The sequence below is a fragment of the Mus caroli genome, chromosome 1 (assembly GCF_900094665.2).
Source record: "Mus caroli chromosome 1, CAROLI_EIJ_v1.1, whole genome shotgun sequence".
Classification (NCBI taxonomy): Eukaryota; Metazoa; Chordata; class Mammalia; order Rodentia; family Muridae; genus Mus; species Mus caroli.
Genome location: NC_034570.1, coordinates 102,432,938 through 102,448,421, shown reverse-complemented (window position 1 = coordinate 102,448,421; position 15,484 = coordinate 102,432,938). Strand labels below are relative to the sequence as shown.

General features: G+C 33.7%; 1 protein-coding gene across 5 annotated transcripts in view; it reads right to left on the bottom strand.

Annotated features, from left to right (window-relative positions):
- Window positions 1–1,143: 1,143 nt before the first annotated feature.
- The window catches only part of Cdh7 (cadherin 7), a 159,527-nt gene continuing 145,186 nt past the window's right edge, over window positions 1,144–15,484 (bottom strand). For 4 of the 5 annotated variants that reach the window (XM_021155566.2, XM_029480694.1, XM_029480696.1 and 1 more), the window contains one exon: window positions 1,144–6,765. In XM_021155566.2, coding sequence (XP_021011225.1) covers window positions 6,272–6,765 — 494 coding nt within the window. In that variant the 3' untranslated portion in view covers window positions 1,144–6,271. The remainder of the gene's footprint in view (window positions 6,766–15,484) is intronic. The other variant, XM_021155574.2, reaches the window with a different exon arrangement.

The window sequence follows — 15,484 nt, the reverse complement described above, 5'->3', positions numbered from 1 at the left end:
TTCAAATTTGTATTACAGTCTCACAAGGACAAATATAAGTGGATGTTCAAAATTAAGTCTATAATCAGTGGATTAAAAATTTCTGTACTATATCATTTTTAGATAAATGACTCTCAAGTACTTTCAATTACTTTAAATAAAATTACACTAGTATCATATTAATATGCAGTAATAATTTTAATGAAAGATATGCTATAATATACTACCTAGATGAAGAGCTCATTTCTCTACATTTTCAGAATTCTGTTTTTCAGAATTCTGAAGCAGTGAAGAGCTTCAAAAAGTGGGGTCATTTTCAAATGTCTTCACATAACATTCTAGATATTGGATCTGGTGCATATAATTAATTTAAAAATGGAAATGAATATAAAAAAAATACTTTTAAAAGTACCTGTTATCCCAAACTTCTTGAATATGTGTGTATTCTCCATATATATAACAATGTGTCTTTATAAACTCAAAAATTTAAGTCATGTATGTGTTTCATAAAATTTTAAATTGTATATATATATGTATATATGTATATGCAAATTTGAAGGCATTTGAGTCTATATGTGTTCATACATGTGCATATATGAGTGTTTGTGTGTTTATACACTGTAATGTGTGTGTGTATACATGTTTTGAGTCTGTTTTGTGTGTATATATATGACAAAATTACTGAATTTTTAAGAATTTTTTTTTTCTGCTGCTGTGGGTACATACAGACAAACTGACTTCTCAGTATTATTGTTTCCTTTATATTTTGCCATGTTTTTGTTCTGTAGTGATATTGGGAAACATTGAAAAGCCTCAATCCACCTAGTCAGGAGTGCCGAAAAATTGTTCCTGACTGGTTATCACTTGCAAAAAATGATATTTTAACTTTTGTAAATTATTGCAATCAGATGCTTGAAAAACATTTTTGTGAATTTTGAGTCTACTTTATTAATTATGCCAAGGACCTGCTTTAGCATTCAGAAAGTTTCTGAATTCAATGTGTAAAATTAAATGTAGTAAACTCTTTGGGTCTTATTGATTTGCATTTCCCTGAAGACTAAAGGACTTTGAACATTTCTTTAAGTGCTTCTTGGCTATTTGGGATTCCTCAGTTGAGAATGCTCTGTTTAGTTTGTACCCATTTTTAAAATTAGGTTATTTGTTTTATTTGTTTTTTTTTTCAAGGATAGCTCCTTGAGTTCTTTATATATTTTGGATATTACCTCTCTTTTGGATGTGGAGTTTGTGAGGATTTTTTCTCAATTTGTGGCTTGCTGATTTGTCTGATCAACTGTATCTTTTGCCATACAGAAGCTTTTTGGTTTCCTGAATCCTATTTATCAATTGATGCGATCTTAGAGTCTGAGCCCCAGAACAAAATGGGGTTCTATTTAGGACATTTATCCCTGTTATGTTTAGTCTCATGAGCTTTTAAAATAGATATGGCTCATGACTCTGTTTTAATAATCAAGATATAAAAGTATAACGAATCAGCCTTTTGTCTATGTTTTAGACTTGTATGCTTATTTTGAGTGTCCTGTTCATTGACCTTGGATGACAGATATTCAAGAAGGCTGATAGCATTTCACAAAAATTAATTCATTTTCCAGATCCTATGATAAAAATGAGATCACGTCTATACAGCAAGACATGACAATTATACATTTTTTCATCTAAGTGTTCCTTCTTTAGCAGCCAAGCTCTTTCTCCCAATATAAATTGAACTTTTAAAATGTATAATTATGTTTGACAAAATAAATAATGTACTTCCTTAGCCAACTGCCTGTCTATTACTTTGTTTGCAGTTGCTTCAGACAAACCTCCTTATGCTTCCACTATTACACATGTATACATTTCAGGTAAACCAAGTCAATAGAAATCAGCATTGCAATTTAAATGTATAGGACTATCACACACATTGATTTTTGCTAGAGTTTTATACTGGAAATTTTCTTCTTGTTTCCTAATCACAGACTTAGATACTGCTCATGTTCTCTGCAAAATAATCCAGCTAAACTTAAAATATATAGGATATAAATTCTTTCTTAATCTTTATTATATACAAGGCACTGGGATTTGACTATCAATTTTGATCAATTATATTTACTTACCACACAAGACTGTATTAATTCCCATACCAACATTTTATATACCTTTGTATATATGCCCATTATTTATTGTGAATAATTTAGACTGTTTGTTAAGATCACTGTACATGTAGACTAACACAAAGTAGATGAACTCATGTTAATTATCATGTCTTTTACTTGTCTTTACCTATATCTGACCTGAAAGAGTTAAGATGAAGATTTAATCAACTATAATTATATTAGATTAACAGTAAATAAGCATATAAATAGTGACATATAATTGAAGCAATTAAAATCTTGTGTAAGTCAACAGATGACAGGCTAAAACTATAAACATGACTAATATTTCTTGCTAGTGCTTAGAAAGTTTAAAATGTTGAAACAAAACTAGTTTTCCTCTTCCTTGAACAGCTTATTTTCAGTTTCTTCCAGGTGAACATTTGAACAATGCATTGGCATTTCTATTTCTGCCCATGGATCGTGTGACAGATGTTGCCTGTACCTGTACCACTTTCCATTTTGTGAAGAACACCTGTCTATGCCTTCTCTTTACCAAGGAACGTGTAGATTAAACATGCTTAGAGTTAGGGTAATTGAGAATGTTTATGGATGGTGAGCCATCAGATTCATACCGTCAAATAATGCTTGTGGACCTTTCCCATTCTTGCATCCAGTCCAAACTTTAATTTGTCCCAGTAGCTGCTTATAGTAAAGAAATGGGAATCTTGTTCCATTGAGTGCATTGTCTACTGGTACACTGAACTATTCATTGCCTCCACTGGTCATTTTTTCTCTGTGTGTGTGAACTTGTACTTGATTTTGTTTTGTAGCTGATAATGGTTTATTGTCTGGTTTGGTTTATAATTTTATCATAATTTTAAATTACCCAAAATGTATAATTCAGAAAAGATATTTGGTATATTTTTCAACATATATAGTAATAAATGAACTTGAATTACATTTTAAAGAAATCAGACAGTTCAAAATATTAATTTGAAGTCAATGAATTGCTGTGATGTATAAATGATCAATGTTTAAACACATGGGCTACCGCCCTAGTCTTTTGTACTACAAGTTGTAAAGATATCTATTCTTACAATGAAGTATTCAGCCCCTTTATACCGCCATTACTTCTAATGATGCATCTGTGATTAAGGATAGAATTTATCACATCTTTTAAAAAATCACTATTTGATATTATTCAAAAATTTATCTATAGTCATGAGTTATGGTGTGATGAATTAGTTTGGGGTATGCATGTCAAGTTTGTTCATGTAAAACTTTAATTCAGGTAGAAGAGAGATTGAGAGAAGAGAAGTACCATCAGTATGAGGCAACTCTGGGATACAGATAGGACCAGGTATCAAAAATAAAAAGAAACAGAGAAAAAAATCAGTAGACAGCTAATACAATATTTTTATCAGACAATATGCCATTATCTAAATTGTCTAAGTTTTCATATTATATTCATATTAAACTCAGGAAAATTATACTAATGCAAGTAAATTTCAAGAATAAGGTCCATACTGGTTCTTGAGATTCTTCTGACTGTTTAAAGTACAATGATAAATTTAAATCACTAAATAATAAATATATGTATTTAAATAATCTTTGAAAATATCCCTAAATTTGTATAATAATTCACCTCTTTAGTCAACTGATGTAATCTTTTAGGTCTAATATATTATAATGCCAGACATACCATTAGATTTAAGAACATGAAAGCAAGCTAAAATAATAAATAGTAACTATATTACCCCCATTCTTGTTAAATTTGAGTTTGTCCTATAAATTCTACTGATAGTAATGACGTTTGTCCATCGATTTTTAGCAATTTCATAAACTACAATAGAACTTAACCAATATTGTGATAGATGCAAAGAATTTCAAACCAGTAGTTGAAGTAATGCATTCTTTTCTTGAGTTACCACTAGCAAAAGGTAAATTCCATTCACATTTCAAAGTGATAAAATCTGTGTCACGAGAGGTTCCTTTAGCAAAAATCAACTACATCATCATTTTGTATGTATATATGTATATATATATATATATGTATATATATATGTATATATATATGTATATATAAGCAGTTTTATGCCACTATCATTGCAGTAGTAAATATTTCATTTTCTTCTAGATATCAGGGGCTTGTTACAAACTATTTTGTTAGCATTTTGCAGATTCAGCATCTATATAATTCCTGTACCACAATCTCATTTTATTAAACTTGAAAGATATGATGTTTGGTTTAATCAGAAGAATTTGTCTTTCTAAGAATTATGAACAGGATACTTTACTCTGTTGTAAAATGTTATACATAATACTCTGAATAGAGCAAGAAATATAGCAGCTATCTAGTCATAGAACAATATCTAAATAACTTTTTCTATTTAAGGACTGTATAGAGTAACAAATTTATTGAATTATTGATATTATGCAGCTGAAGGCCACTTTCTCATACCCCATTTTTAATTGTAGACTGCAAGTTACAGCATCCTATATAGCTTCTTCTCACTTAACCAACAGAGAACTTTAGTTCTGATTTCTTCTCCAAAGGAGGACTTTTAGAATACAATTCATACACAGTACTCACAATGTATATGTTTACTCAGAACTTAGCAGTTAATTAATTTTGAAACAAGAAAGTAAGGCAAATAAATTCATTCTTATTTGATTATGTGCACAATAAACTAGTATTAATCTAGGAAAAATAAGTAGAAATACCATTTTGTTTTAAAAAGTCATCAGATTCTGAGACATTCATCTCAACATTGAACACATATGACTACTTGAAATTGCTCTCTTCACTTTTGCACATCTTAACAGCTAGAGAACTTACACATCATTTAATGCTGGCATGACACAATGGATTGAAATGTACAACATCATACTTTGTAAAATATACTTAAATTTCAGTCTTTCACTCACTGTGTTTACAGCAAAGAAGGCTGAGTAACAGGTCCTTGAAAGTCTTTGGAGAATATAGAACACTTGATTTTGGAAAATTATTTCTTAATCTAAGAGAAACCTCAATGTTCCCCAAGTCTTACTGAAATTCAAATACTTTGTTCCCACAGTTTTGTACACTCTTGCGGCTCAGAAGGACAATATATGTGTGTGTGTGTGTGTGTGTGTGTGTGTGTGTGTGTGTGTGTGTATCCTTAGAGCCATGCGTTTCTTTGAGATGTGTGTAGCAATGACGCTCTACCACTGTGCTGTGTCACTCCATTTTCTATGCTTCATGTCCTTCATGTAGTTCATGCTGAGAAAAGCCAGCACGTGCATATGAGCTTAATACCATGAGGCAGTAAGATCAACCTGAACTGAGTGGAGGCTAGAGCTCCAAAATAAACACAACACTATGTTTTAAATAAAAATATATTCTCCTGTACAAATCAGAAGAGATAATAAAAATTAACAAATAGACAGCAACTACTGGTTTAAATCTTACATACATGAGAGTTTCAAAACTACTTCAAACTTGGAGAATTATTTATCATTTTTCTTACTTGGAACACTGCATATAATTTATTGTCAAAACAGTGACTTATGTTTTGTTAAATTATTGGTTTTTATTCCATTTTTCACTTAGGGAAGTTATTACAAGGATGTATATATTGATAAATAAAATAAAATATTTATGTGCACCAACAGTGATAAAATTCTGTTGAACTCTACCTTTTATAGCAATCTTAAAAGCTTCAGTAGAGATAAAATTCTTCCAAGTTTTGATAGGCAAGAAGGTCTCAGATTTTTTGAATGGTGTACCAGGCACTATTATTCTTACAGAGGGTACCATGAAAGTTAGAGCCAGGTGCCTTTGGCTCCCTGACTACACAGGACATTACTTTATCAGACAGGTTAGGTGCCTTTGCAGGTATATGAAAGTTGCTATCTATTCACAAACCACTAAGCATTTCTTTTATATGAAACCACAAACAGAAAAAACAAAACAAGCAAACAAACAAAAAACACAACTACAAATGTTTAGTCTGTGGTCAGCGAAATCCCTTGGATAACCTAATGAATGTTTCACAAGGGCAGAAGCCTTAACAGTTAAAAATGGAGACATATTTACAACCTCCTTTTGTCCCAGAAGTGGAATTTCTGTTTACTATATGTAGTATTTTCCACTTTTCTTTCCTTTTGAATTTTTTCCTGCTGCCTTTCTATGCAGTGCATTCCAAAGTAATGGTCCAAGGCTATGAGTACAAACTCTCTTGGCCATTTCCATACATTTCAGCCAGTCGTTTAAAACGGGGACCCCAGTCACTAAGGTAGTCATAATTCTGATCAGAGTTTGAGCTGATGGAATCTAACGAACTGAGAGATTCAGCTACTGAGCCATTTCCTTCAAATGCATAAGTCTGAAGAGAGTCATATGGTGGAGCCCCTGGATCCACATCAGCTTCTTTCAGTCTTTCCCAAATAAATTCTCTAAAAATGACATTATCTGGGATGTTTTTAAAAGTCGGTCGACTCAAGAACTGAATTTCAGGAGTCACATCTCTCCGAGTTTTGCTGTCTCTTATGGCATTGAGGTTTCTCAGCGCAGCCATGTCAAAGGCTTCTGTGTCTTCTTCTCCTCCGCCTTCATCATCATATCTGACTATGTTTTCTCTGATATCCCTCTCCTCATCAAAAATGAGAGGCTCTTTTTTTCGTCTTCTCATAGTGACAATGAGGAGGATCAGCACTGAAATGGAAGACAGCAGAAAGAAAATGTCAGATTGCATAGGAAGGACTCCAATATGTGATAAGACTCATATATTTCATTCCCCTAGTAAGCAAAAAGGTTGGCACCCCTGTTTCACAGGAATTCATAGCATCAGATTTGTTAAAACCACAAATGATAGATGTGTGTAAAATGGATGCATTTATACATTAAAGAATTCTTTTCTACACCTGCTCATGATTGATGTCTTATTCTAACCACAAAAATATTTGATAAAACACATTCTAGGGGCAGTTCCAAATAAATATAATTTCAAAGCAATATATAACAAAGGGAGCCTTTGAACTCCTTAATTGCTGGGAAGGCAAAATGCCATTTATAAATGTTTTGCATATAATTTAACAAGTACAATGTAAGATGGAAATAGATTACAGAATTTGATCAGGGTCTTTGAAGAAATAAATGTCTGGTCCTTGTTGTGAAATCCAGCTGTTTAATAAATCCCAGGACATCATGCCACATATAAAGATTAAAAGCTTTTTGATAAAATGAGTCCTATTTTAAAGTGTGCAATACTGAACATAGACTCTGTAGACTTTTAGCAGAGGTTATATACTTAAGAAACAAGTTATTTTAACATTGGGATTTTTTTCCTCTTATAAAACATAACTATTAAATGCTGAAATGTGCAGTTTCTCTGGAAAGAGAACAACAAGATAACAGTTATACAGATTATACACATCCTTATTTTAATACAAACAAACTTATGGGGAAACTTCACTACTCACAAGTGACTCCTAAGACTGAAAATACATTACCAGTCATGGCTTCCAGATTTAAAGTAGATAGAGTAAATAAAATGGCTGTTCTTCACTTCACCATAAAACAAAAGAGGTACTTCTTTTCAGCACCTCATGGTACCTTCTCCAAAATTGACCATATAATCAGTCACAAAACAAGCCGCAGTGGATACAAGAAGATTGAAATAATCCCATGCATCCTATCAGGTTACCACAGACTAAGGCTAGATTTCAGTAAAAACAAAACCAACAGAAAATCAACATACCCGTGGAAACTGAACAACTCTCTACTCAATGATAACTTGGTCAGGGAAGACATAAAGAAATTAAAGACTTACTGGAATACAATGAAAATGATGACACAACATGCCCAAACTTATGGCACAAAATGAAACCAGTGCTTAGAGGAAAATTCATAGTTCTAAGTGCCTTCATAAAGGAATTGGAGATATCTTACACTTAAAAGTGCACCTGAAAGCCCTAGAACAAAAGGAAGCAAACTGGTCCAAGAGGAATAGACAGCAGGAAATTGTCAAAGTCAGTGGTGAAATCATCCAAATAAAAACAAAGAGAAGGATAAAAAGAATCAACAAAACCAAAAGATAGTTTTTTGAGAAAGTCAACAAGACAGATAAACCCATAAATAAACTATCTAAAGGGTATAGAGATGATAACCAAATAAAGAAAATAAGAAATGAAAGGGGAGCTGTAACAACAGAAACTGAGATAATTAAAAAGAAAATCATCAGATTCTATTTTCAAAAAAATTATGGAAATTCTAGATGAAATGGATGATTTTCCAGACAGATACCAGGTACCAAAATTAAATCAAGAGCAGGTAAACTCTCTAACCAAGCCCATATCTCCTAAGGAAAAACAAATCATTAACCAACCCCCCCCCCNCCAAAAAAAAAAAAAAATTCCCAGGGCCAGGGCCAGGGCCAGGGCCAGATAGCTTTGGTGTAGAGTTCTACCAGACCTTCAAAGAAGTGCTAATACCAACATTCATCAAGCTATTCCACAAAATAAAAACAGAAAGAATATTACATAATTCATTTTGTGAAGCCACAATTACTCTGATACCTAAATCACACAAAGACTCAATGAGAGGGAGAGAGAGAGATTATTTCATTTATGCATATCAAAGAAAAATAGTCAATAAAATTCTAGCAAACAGATTTCAAGAGCACACCAAAACCATCATTCACCACAATTAAGTAGGCTTCATCCCAGGAATGGAAGTTTGGTTCAAAATATGAAAATCAATTAATGCAATACACTACATAATGAAACAAAAAGAAAAAATCACATGATCATCTCATTAGAAAATAAAAAAGCAATTGACAAAATATAAAACTCCCTCATGTCAAAAATACTGGAGAGATCATGGGCCATACCTAAACATAATGAAAGTAATATACAGAAAAACAATAGCCAATATCAAATTAAATCCCACTGAACACAGAGACAAGACAAGGCTGCCTAGTCTCACCCTATCTATACAATATAATACTCGAAGTTCTAGCTAGAGCAATAAGACAACAAAAGGAGATCGAGTGTATAGAAAATGGCAAAGAAGAAGTGGAGATATCATGAGTTGCAGATGGTATGATAATATACATAAGCAACTTCAAAAGTTCTACCACAGAATTTCTACAGCTGAGAAACAACTTCAGTAAAGTGACTCAATATAAAATTAACTCAAACACATTAGTAGCCTTCTTTTATACAAATGATAAAAGGACTGAGAAAGAAAATACAAAAATAACACCCTTAAAATAATATAAAATATCTTGGAGTAACTCTAAACAATCAAGTGAAAAATTTATATGAAAAACTTCAAGTCTCTCAAGAAAGAATTTGAAGACCTAATTAAATGGAGATATACCTCATGCTTGTGGGTTGTAGGAATAAGATCGTAAAAATGGCTATCCTACCAAAAGCAACCTGCAGATTCATTGCAATCCCTATCAAAATTTCAATATAATAATTCAAAGACATGGAAAGAGCAGTTCTCAATTTAATATGAAAAAGCAAAAAACACAGAATAGCAAAAACAATTCTTTATAATAAAATCACCATCTCTGACCTCCAGCTATACTACAGAGCAATAGTGATAAACCAACCAACCAAACAAACAAACAAACCAAAAAACCTGAATGGCATTGGAACATACAGAGACAGACAGGATGGTCTGAAGACCCAGAAATAAAAGCACATATTTATGGACACTTGATCAAAGAACCCAAAAATATACAATGGCAAAAAAAAAAAAAATCTTCGATAAAAGATGCTGCTCTAATTGGCAGTCAGTAAGTAGGAAAACAAAAGGGAAAAAGCCTTGAAGGCTGGCTGAGTCAATAAAAATATGCATCCACGGGGGCTGGGAGGTGGTGGGGACCCTCTAGAATGTACCAGAGACCTGAGAGGTGAGAGACTCTCAGGACTCAAAGAGAGAGACCTTAGATGAAATGCTCAACAGTGGGGAGAGGAAGCTTGTAGAGTCCACTTCTAGTAGAAAGACAGGTATCAAGTGGGGAGATACCCAAACTCAAAACCTCTAATCCAGAATTGTTCCTAAGAGAGCTGCAGAGACAGTAATGGAGAAGAGTCTGGGGGAAAGGAGGTCCAGTGACCTGAGTTGATAACCCAATCACAAAAGAACACACATGGTATGCATTCATTGAAAAGTGGATATTAGCCTAAAAGCTTGGAATATCCAAGATAGAATTCACATACCACATGAAGCTCAAGAAGGAAGACCAAAGTGTGAGTGCTTGAGTATTTCTTAGAAGGTGAAACAAAATACTCACTGGAGCCAATAGGAGACAAAGTATGGAGCTGAGACTGAAGGAAAGGCCAGCCAGAGACTGACCCACCTGGGGATCCATCCCTTATACAGACACCAAACACAGAAATTATTGTGGATGCTAAGAAGTGTTTGATGACAGGAACCTGATATAGCTGTCTCTTGAGAGGCTCTGCCAGAGCCTGACAAATACAGAGTAGGATACTAGCATTCAACCATTGGACTGAGCCTAAGTTCTCCAATGAAGAAGTTAGAGAAAGGACTGATAGAGTTGAAGAGGTTTGCAACTCATAGGAAGAACAATAATATTAACCAGCCAGACCCATCCCCCCACCCTCAAGGACTACCAGGAATTAAAACACCAACCAAAGAGTACACAGGGAGGGACACATGGCTCCAGACAAAAAGAGAATAGCCCTGTTGGACATCAATGGGAGGAGAAACCTTTGGTCCTGGGAAGGCTTGATGCCACAGTGTAGGGGAATGCCAGGGTGGGGAGGCATGAGTGAGTGGGTGAGAGAGGTGAACACCCTTATAAAAGCAGAGGGAGTTAGGATGGGATAGGAGGTTTTCCGGATGAGAAACCTGGAAATAGAATAATATTTGAAATGTCAATAAATAAAATACCTCATAAAATTAAAAGAAGATAATTCAAAGAAATGACTCTTATTGAATTTGTGGATTTGAAAAGTATTTAAAACAAAAGTATAAAATACCTTTTTTAAAAATAAAAATATTTTGAGTCTACAGATTTTTTAAACTTTTTTATTAGATATTTTCTTCATTTATATTTCAAATGCTATCCCCAAAGTCCCCTATACCCTCCCCTTGCCCTGCTCCCCTACCCAACCATACAGATTTTTTTCACATACATGCCTGTTTTCCATGTATGTGATGGTTGCCCGTGAAGACTAGTAGAGGACATGAGATCCCCGAGAATTGGAGTTACAGATTATTGTTTACTGCCTTGCATATGGGTACTGGAAATCAAGCCCAGATCCTCTGGAAAGAGCAGCCAGTGCTTTTAATGACTGAATCATCCTTATATCTCAAAACATGGTGAATTATCATCAATTATATGCCAAAACCAAAATGAGTTTCAAGAAATTTCACTGCATAGGCTTAATTTTTTGAAAGTTTTAGAAACCTGAATATACAAGCTAACTATGTTATCATTTGGGTTATATTATTCTCACCATATTTTTAAGTGGTCAATAATGCAGAGATCAAGTTGACTGTGGAGAGTCATATCCCAAATGATACATCTATAGCACAATCCCTAAATCTAAGGTTCAGGGAAATCATGTAAAAAGGAATGGAAAGATGGTAAGACCCAAAGACCTAGGACACCTGTTGACAGAGTGTGTTACTTAGAAAAAATCAGAGAAAACGCATTGCCAAACTATCAACCATATGGCTGCCTAAATATGACAAGCATACTGATCATTCTTGTTGTTATGACAAAGGAAGTTCTACATGGTTCCACCTTAAATGAAGGACTACAGATAGGCAGTGGCTCCTGTAAGAGGGAGAATCATTGTCTCAGGGAGGCAGTCCCACATAGGTTGTCTAACCCCAAGAGGTCTGTCCTGGGCTCATGCACATATAAGTAATTCTCAAGGGACTCAGTAGGTTTAATTTGTGTTCAAATATAGGCATGCATGTGTAAGACTAATAATAAAAGATGCTATAAATTTGGGAAAATAAGAGAGAAGCTAACAGCATGACAGGAAGATCCAGAGTTCCTATAAGAAATTTGAAAAACTGGTTCTGGAGTTTTTTACCATCTCTTCAGAATAACAGCAACAACAATGATAACAAAAAGCCTAATGAGATTTCAACAAAGAAAATCAAAGATGTTGTTCCTATTGGAGAAGTTACTATGAGACGGAAGAGGTTACAGACAGACAAGTCAGGAGATAATAGGCAGAAAAGTCAAGTTTAGAGCTATTGACTATAAGAATTTCCACTTTTAGAGATTAAGTATGTGACAGTAAAGAAGGCAAGTGCTTTGTAACAGTAGAATGCTCTTTAAAGTGAAGTCAATGCCTGAATAGAAAAAAAAAAAACATTTCAAATTTATCATTCTATTATACAACTGATATCATATTTTATGAGTCATACTCATATATTTTCCAAAATAAGTTTTTATACCAGGTAGAAAATGCATTTTATTAACCCTGTTGTCATTCAAGCTTGCTTGCTTTCTTCCTTCCTTTCTTTCTTCCTTCCTTCCTTCCTTTCTTTCTTTCTTTCTTTCTTTCTTTCTTTCTTTCTTTCTTTCTTTCTTTCTCTCTCTTTCTCTCTCTCTCTCTCTCTCTCTTTTTTCTTTCTTTCTTTCTTGACAAGAATGAGACTTTAATCTGTTTTAAGTGAAGTTTATAACACTAAGAGATAAAGGGTTGTTAACAAACACAGTAACAAATGGACATCTGCTTGTTATGAGGCATTATCCTTGTACACATCATATTTGTGTATCCTCAATGGATAGCATTTACACACAGAGCCACTGCTGCATAGCACAAGTGTATCTGAAAAGACTCAATCAGAGTAAGGATGTTTTACAGACTCGATTTTTTTTTAGTATATATATTCTATATAAAAACAGATTGAACTTAATCAACCTTTAGAACAGCTATGTTTGGAACAGTATAATATAAATATGGAGTCTTCTAGTCTTACTTGCAGCTAAGAAAAATTACTAATTGTTTTAGGAGGTTGTTCAGTTTAAACTTCAATGAATGAGAAAAAAAAAAAACTCAAGCTATTTGAACACATATAAAAGTTAAATTTAGCCCAAGAAATCCATCGTCTAGATCTGGGCTTGCTTTTCGGACTCATGGGGAAGAATAAAGAGGCTTTTCATGTCCGAAGAATCTTAAGAACCACCAGCTTCAAACGTTGTTCCCCCAATCACTTGCCAGTGTGCCCCAACTGAGGCATAGGCAACAGAGACAGGTAACATGACATTTGTCTGGTCCCTGTACTCCCTCCAATGATCAGGATTACCTAACCAATACCAAGGAAAATCAGATGACTAAAGCACCAGGCAAGAGTACAACCAATAAGTACTAGGGTAATATGGCATGATCAGAGACCAGATATACTGCTAAGCAAAACCTGGATATCATAATGAAATGAAGCACAAGAAGATATTATTAATCCAATCTTATAAGGAGGTTAAAGGAATTTAAAGAGGAAATTAATAAATCCCTTAAAGAAATACAGGAAAATACATTCAAATAGTTAGATCATTAAAAAAGGAAGTAAATAAAATTACAGAAAAATACAATCAATCTGGTAAAGGGAATGAATAAAACTGTCCAAGACCTAAAAATGGAAATAGAAGCAAAAAGAAAAGTCTGCAAAGAGAACAGAAACTAGATATATAAGCATCACCAACAGAGTACAGGAAACGGATGAGAGTCTCAGGTGTAGAAGATATTGTAAAAAAAATAAATAAATCAATATATTGGTCAAAGAAAATGCAAAATGTAAAAGATCATGACACAAAACATTCAGAAAATGCAGGACACCATGAAAAAAACTAAATCCAAGAATAGGAATAGAACAAAGAAAAGATACCCAGCTCAAACACCCAAAACACATCTTCAACAAAATCATAGAATATTTCCCTAACCTAAGCAAAGACATGCCTATAAAGATACAAGAAGCTTAAATTAGCACATCAAACAAATTGAGTCAGATGATAATCTTCCAAGCACATAATAATAAAAACACTACATATACAGAACAAATAAATACTTTTAAAAGTAGCAGCGGAAAAAGGCCAAGTAACATATAAGACCTATCAGAATTACACCTGCTTTCTCAACTCAGACTCTAAAAGCCAGAAGGGCCTGAGAAGATATCTTACAGATGCCTAGAGACCACAGATGTCAATCTAGACTACTGTACTCAGCAAAACTTTCAATCACCATGGGGGTGAGGGGGAACCAAAAAACCTGATATTTCATGAAAAAAAATTAAGCAATAGCTTTTCACTAACTCAGCCTTATAGAGGTTACTAGAAAAAGTTAAAACCCAATGAGGCTAACAACACTCAAGAAAACACAGAATATTAAATAATTTTACACTATTAAAAGCAATAGAATAGAAACATACAGATGCTTAATTTATTACTATCAACATTAAAATAACAGGAGGTTACACTTATTGTTCATTAATACCTTTCAACACCAATGACCTCAATTTCTTAATAAAAAGGCATAGGCTTTTATTAGGATCCATCATCCTGCTCAATACAAGACAAACACCTCAGCAACAAAGGTAAACATTACCTCAGAATAAAGGACTGAAAATAGGTTTTCCAAACAAATGGGCCTAAGAAACAAGCTGGAGTAGCAATTCTAATATCTTAAAAAAACAGACTGTAAGCCAAAAGTAATCAAAAGACACAGGAGAAGATGCTTCATACTCATCAAAGAAAAAAAATCCACCAAGAAGCCATGTCAACTCTAGACATTTATGCTCCAAACGCAAGGGCACCCACATTCATAAAAGAAGCTTTACTAAAGCTTAAATCACACATCAAATTGTAAATATTAATTGCGGGGGACTTCAACACCCCACTTTCATCAATGAACAAGGAATCAGGCCAGAAACTAAACAGAAAACAAAACTAGCAGAGGTTATAATTCAAATGGATCTAAATAATATCTATAGAACATTTCACCCAAACATAATAATATACCTTCTTCTCAGCAACTCAGGGAACTTTCTTTAAAATTGAACATAGAATCAGTCACAGAACAAGCTTCAACAGATACAAGAAGATTAAAATCACCCCTTGTATCTTATCAGACCAGCATGGATTAAAGCTTGACTTCACCCAAAACAGAAATAGAAGAAAGCCTACATACTTATGGAAATGGAACAATGATTTACTCAATGACAACTGGGTCAGGAAGAATGACAAAAGAAATAAAAGATTTTCTAGAAGTGAATGAAAATGAGAGCACAACATACACAAACTTATGGGATACTATGAAAGGTAAAAGGAAAGTTCATAGCACTAAGTGCCTTCATGGAGAAATTTGAGAGTGCTCACACTAAGAATTTAAAAATACACCTAAAGACCCTACAAAGAAGCAAACACCCAAGAGGAGTG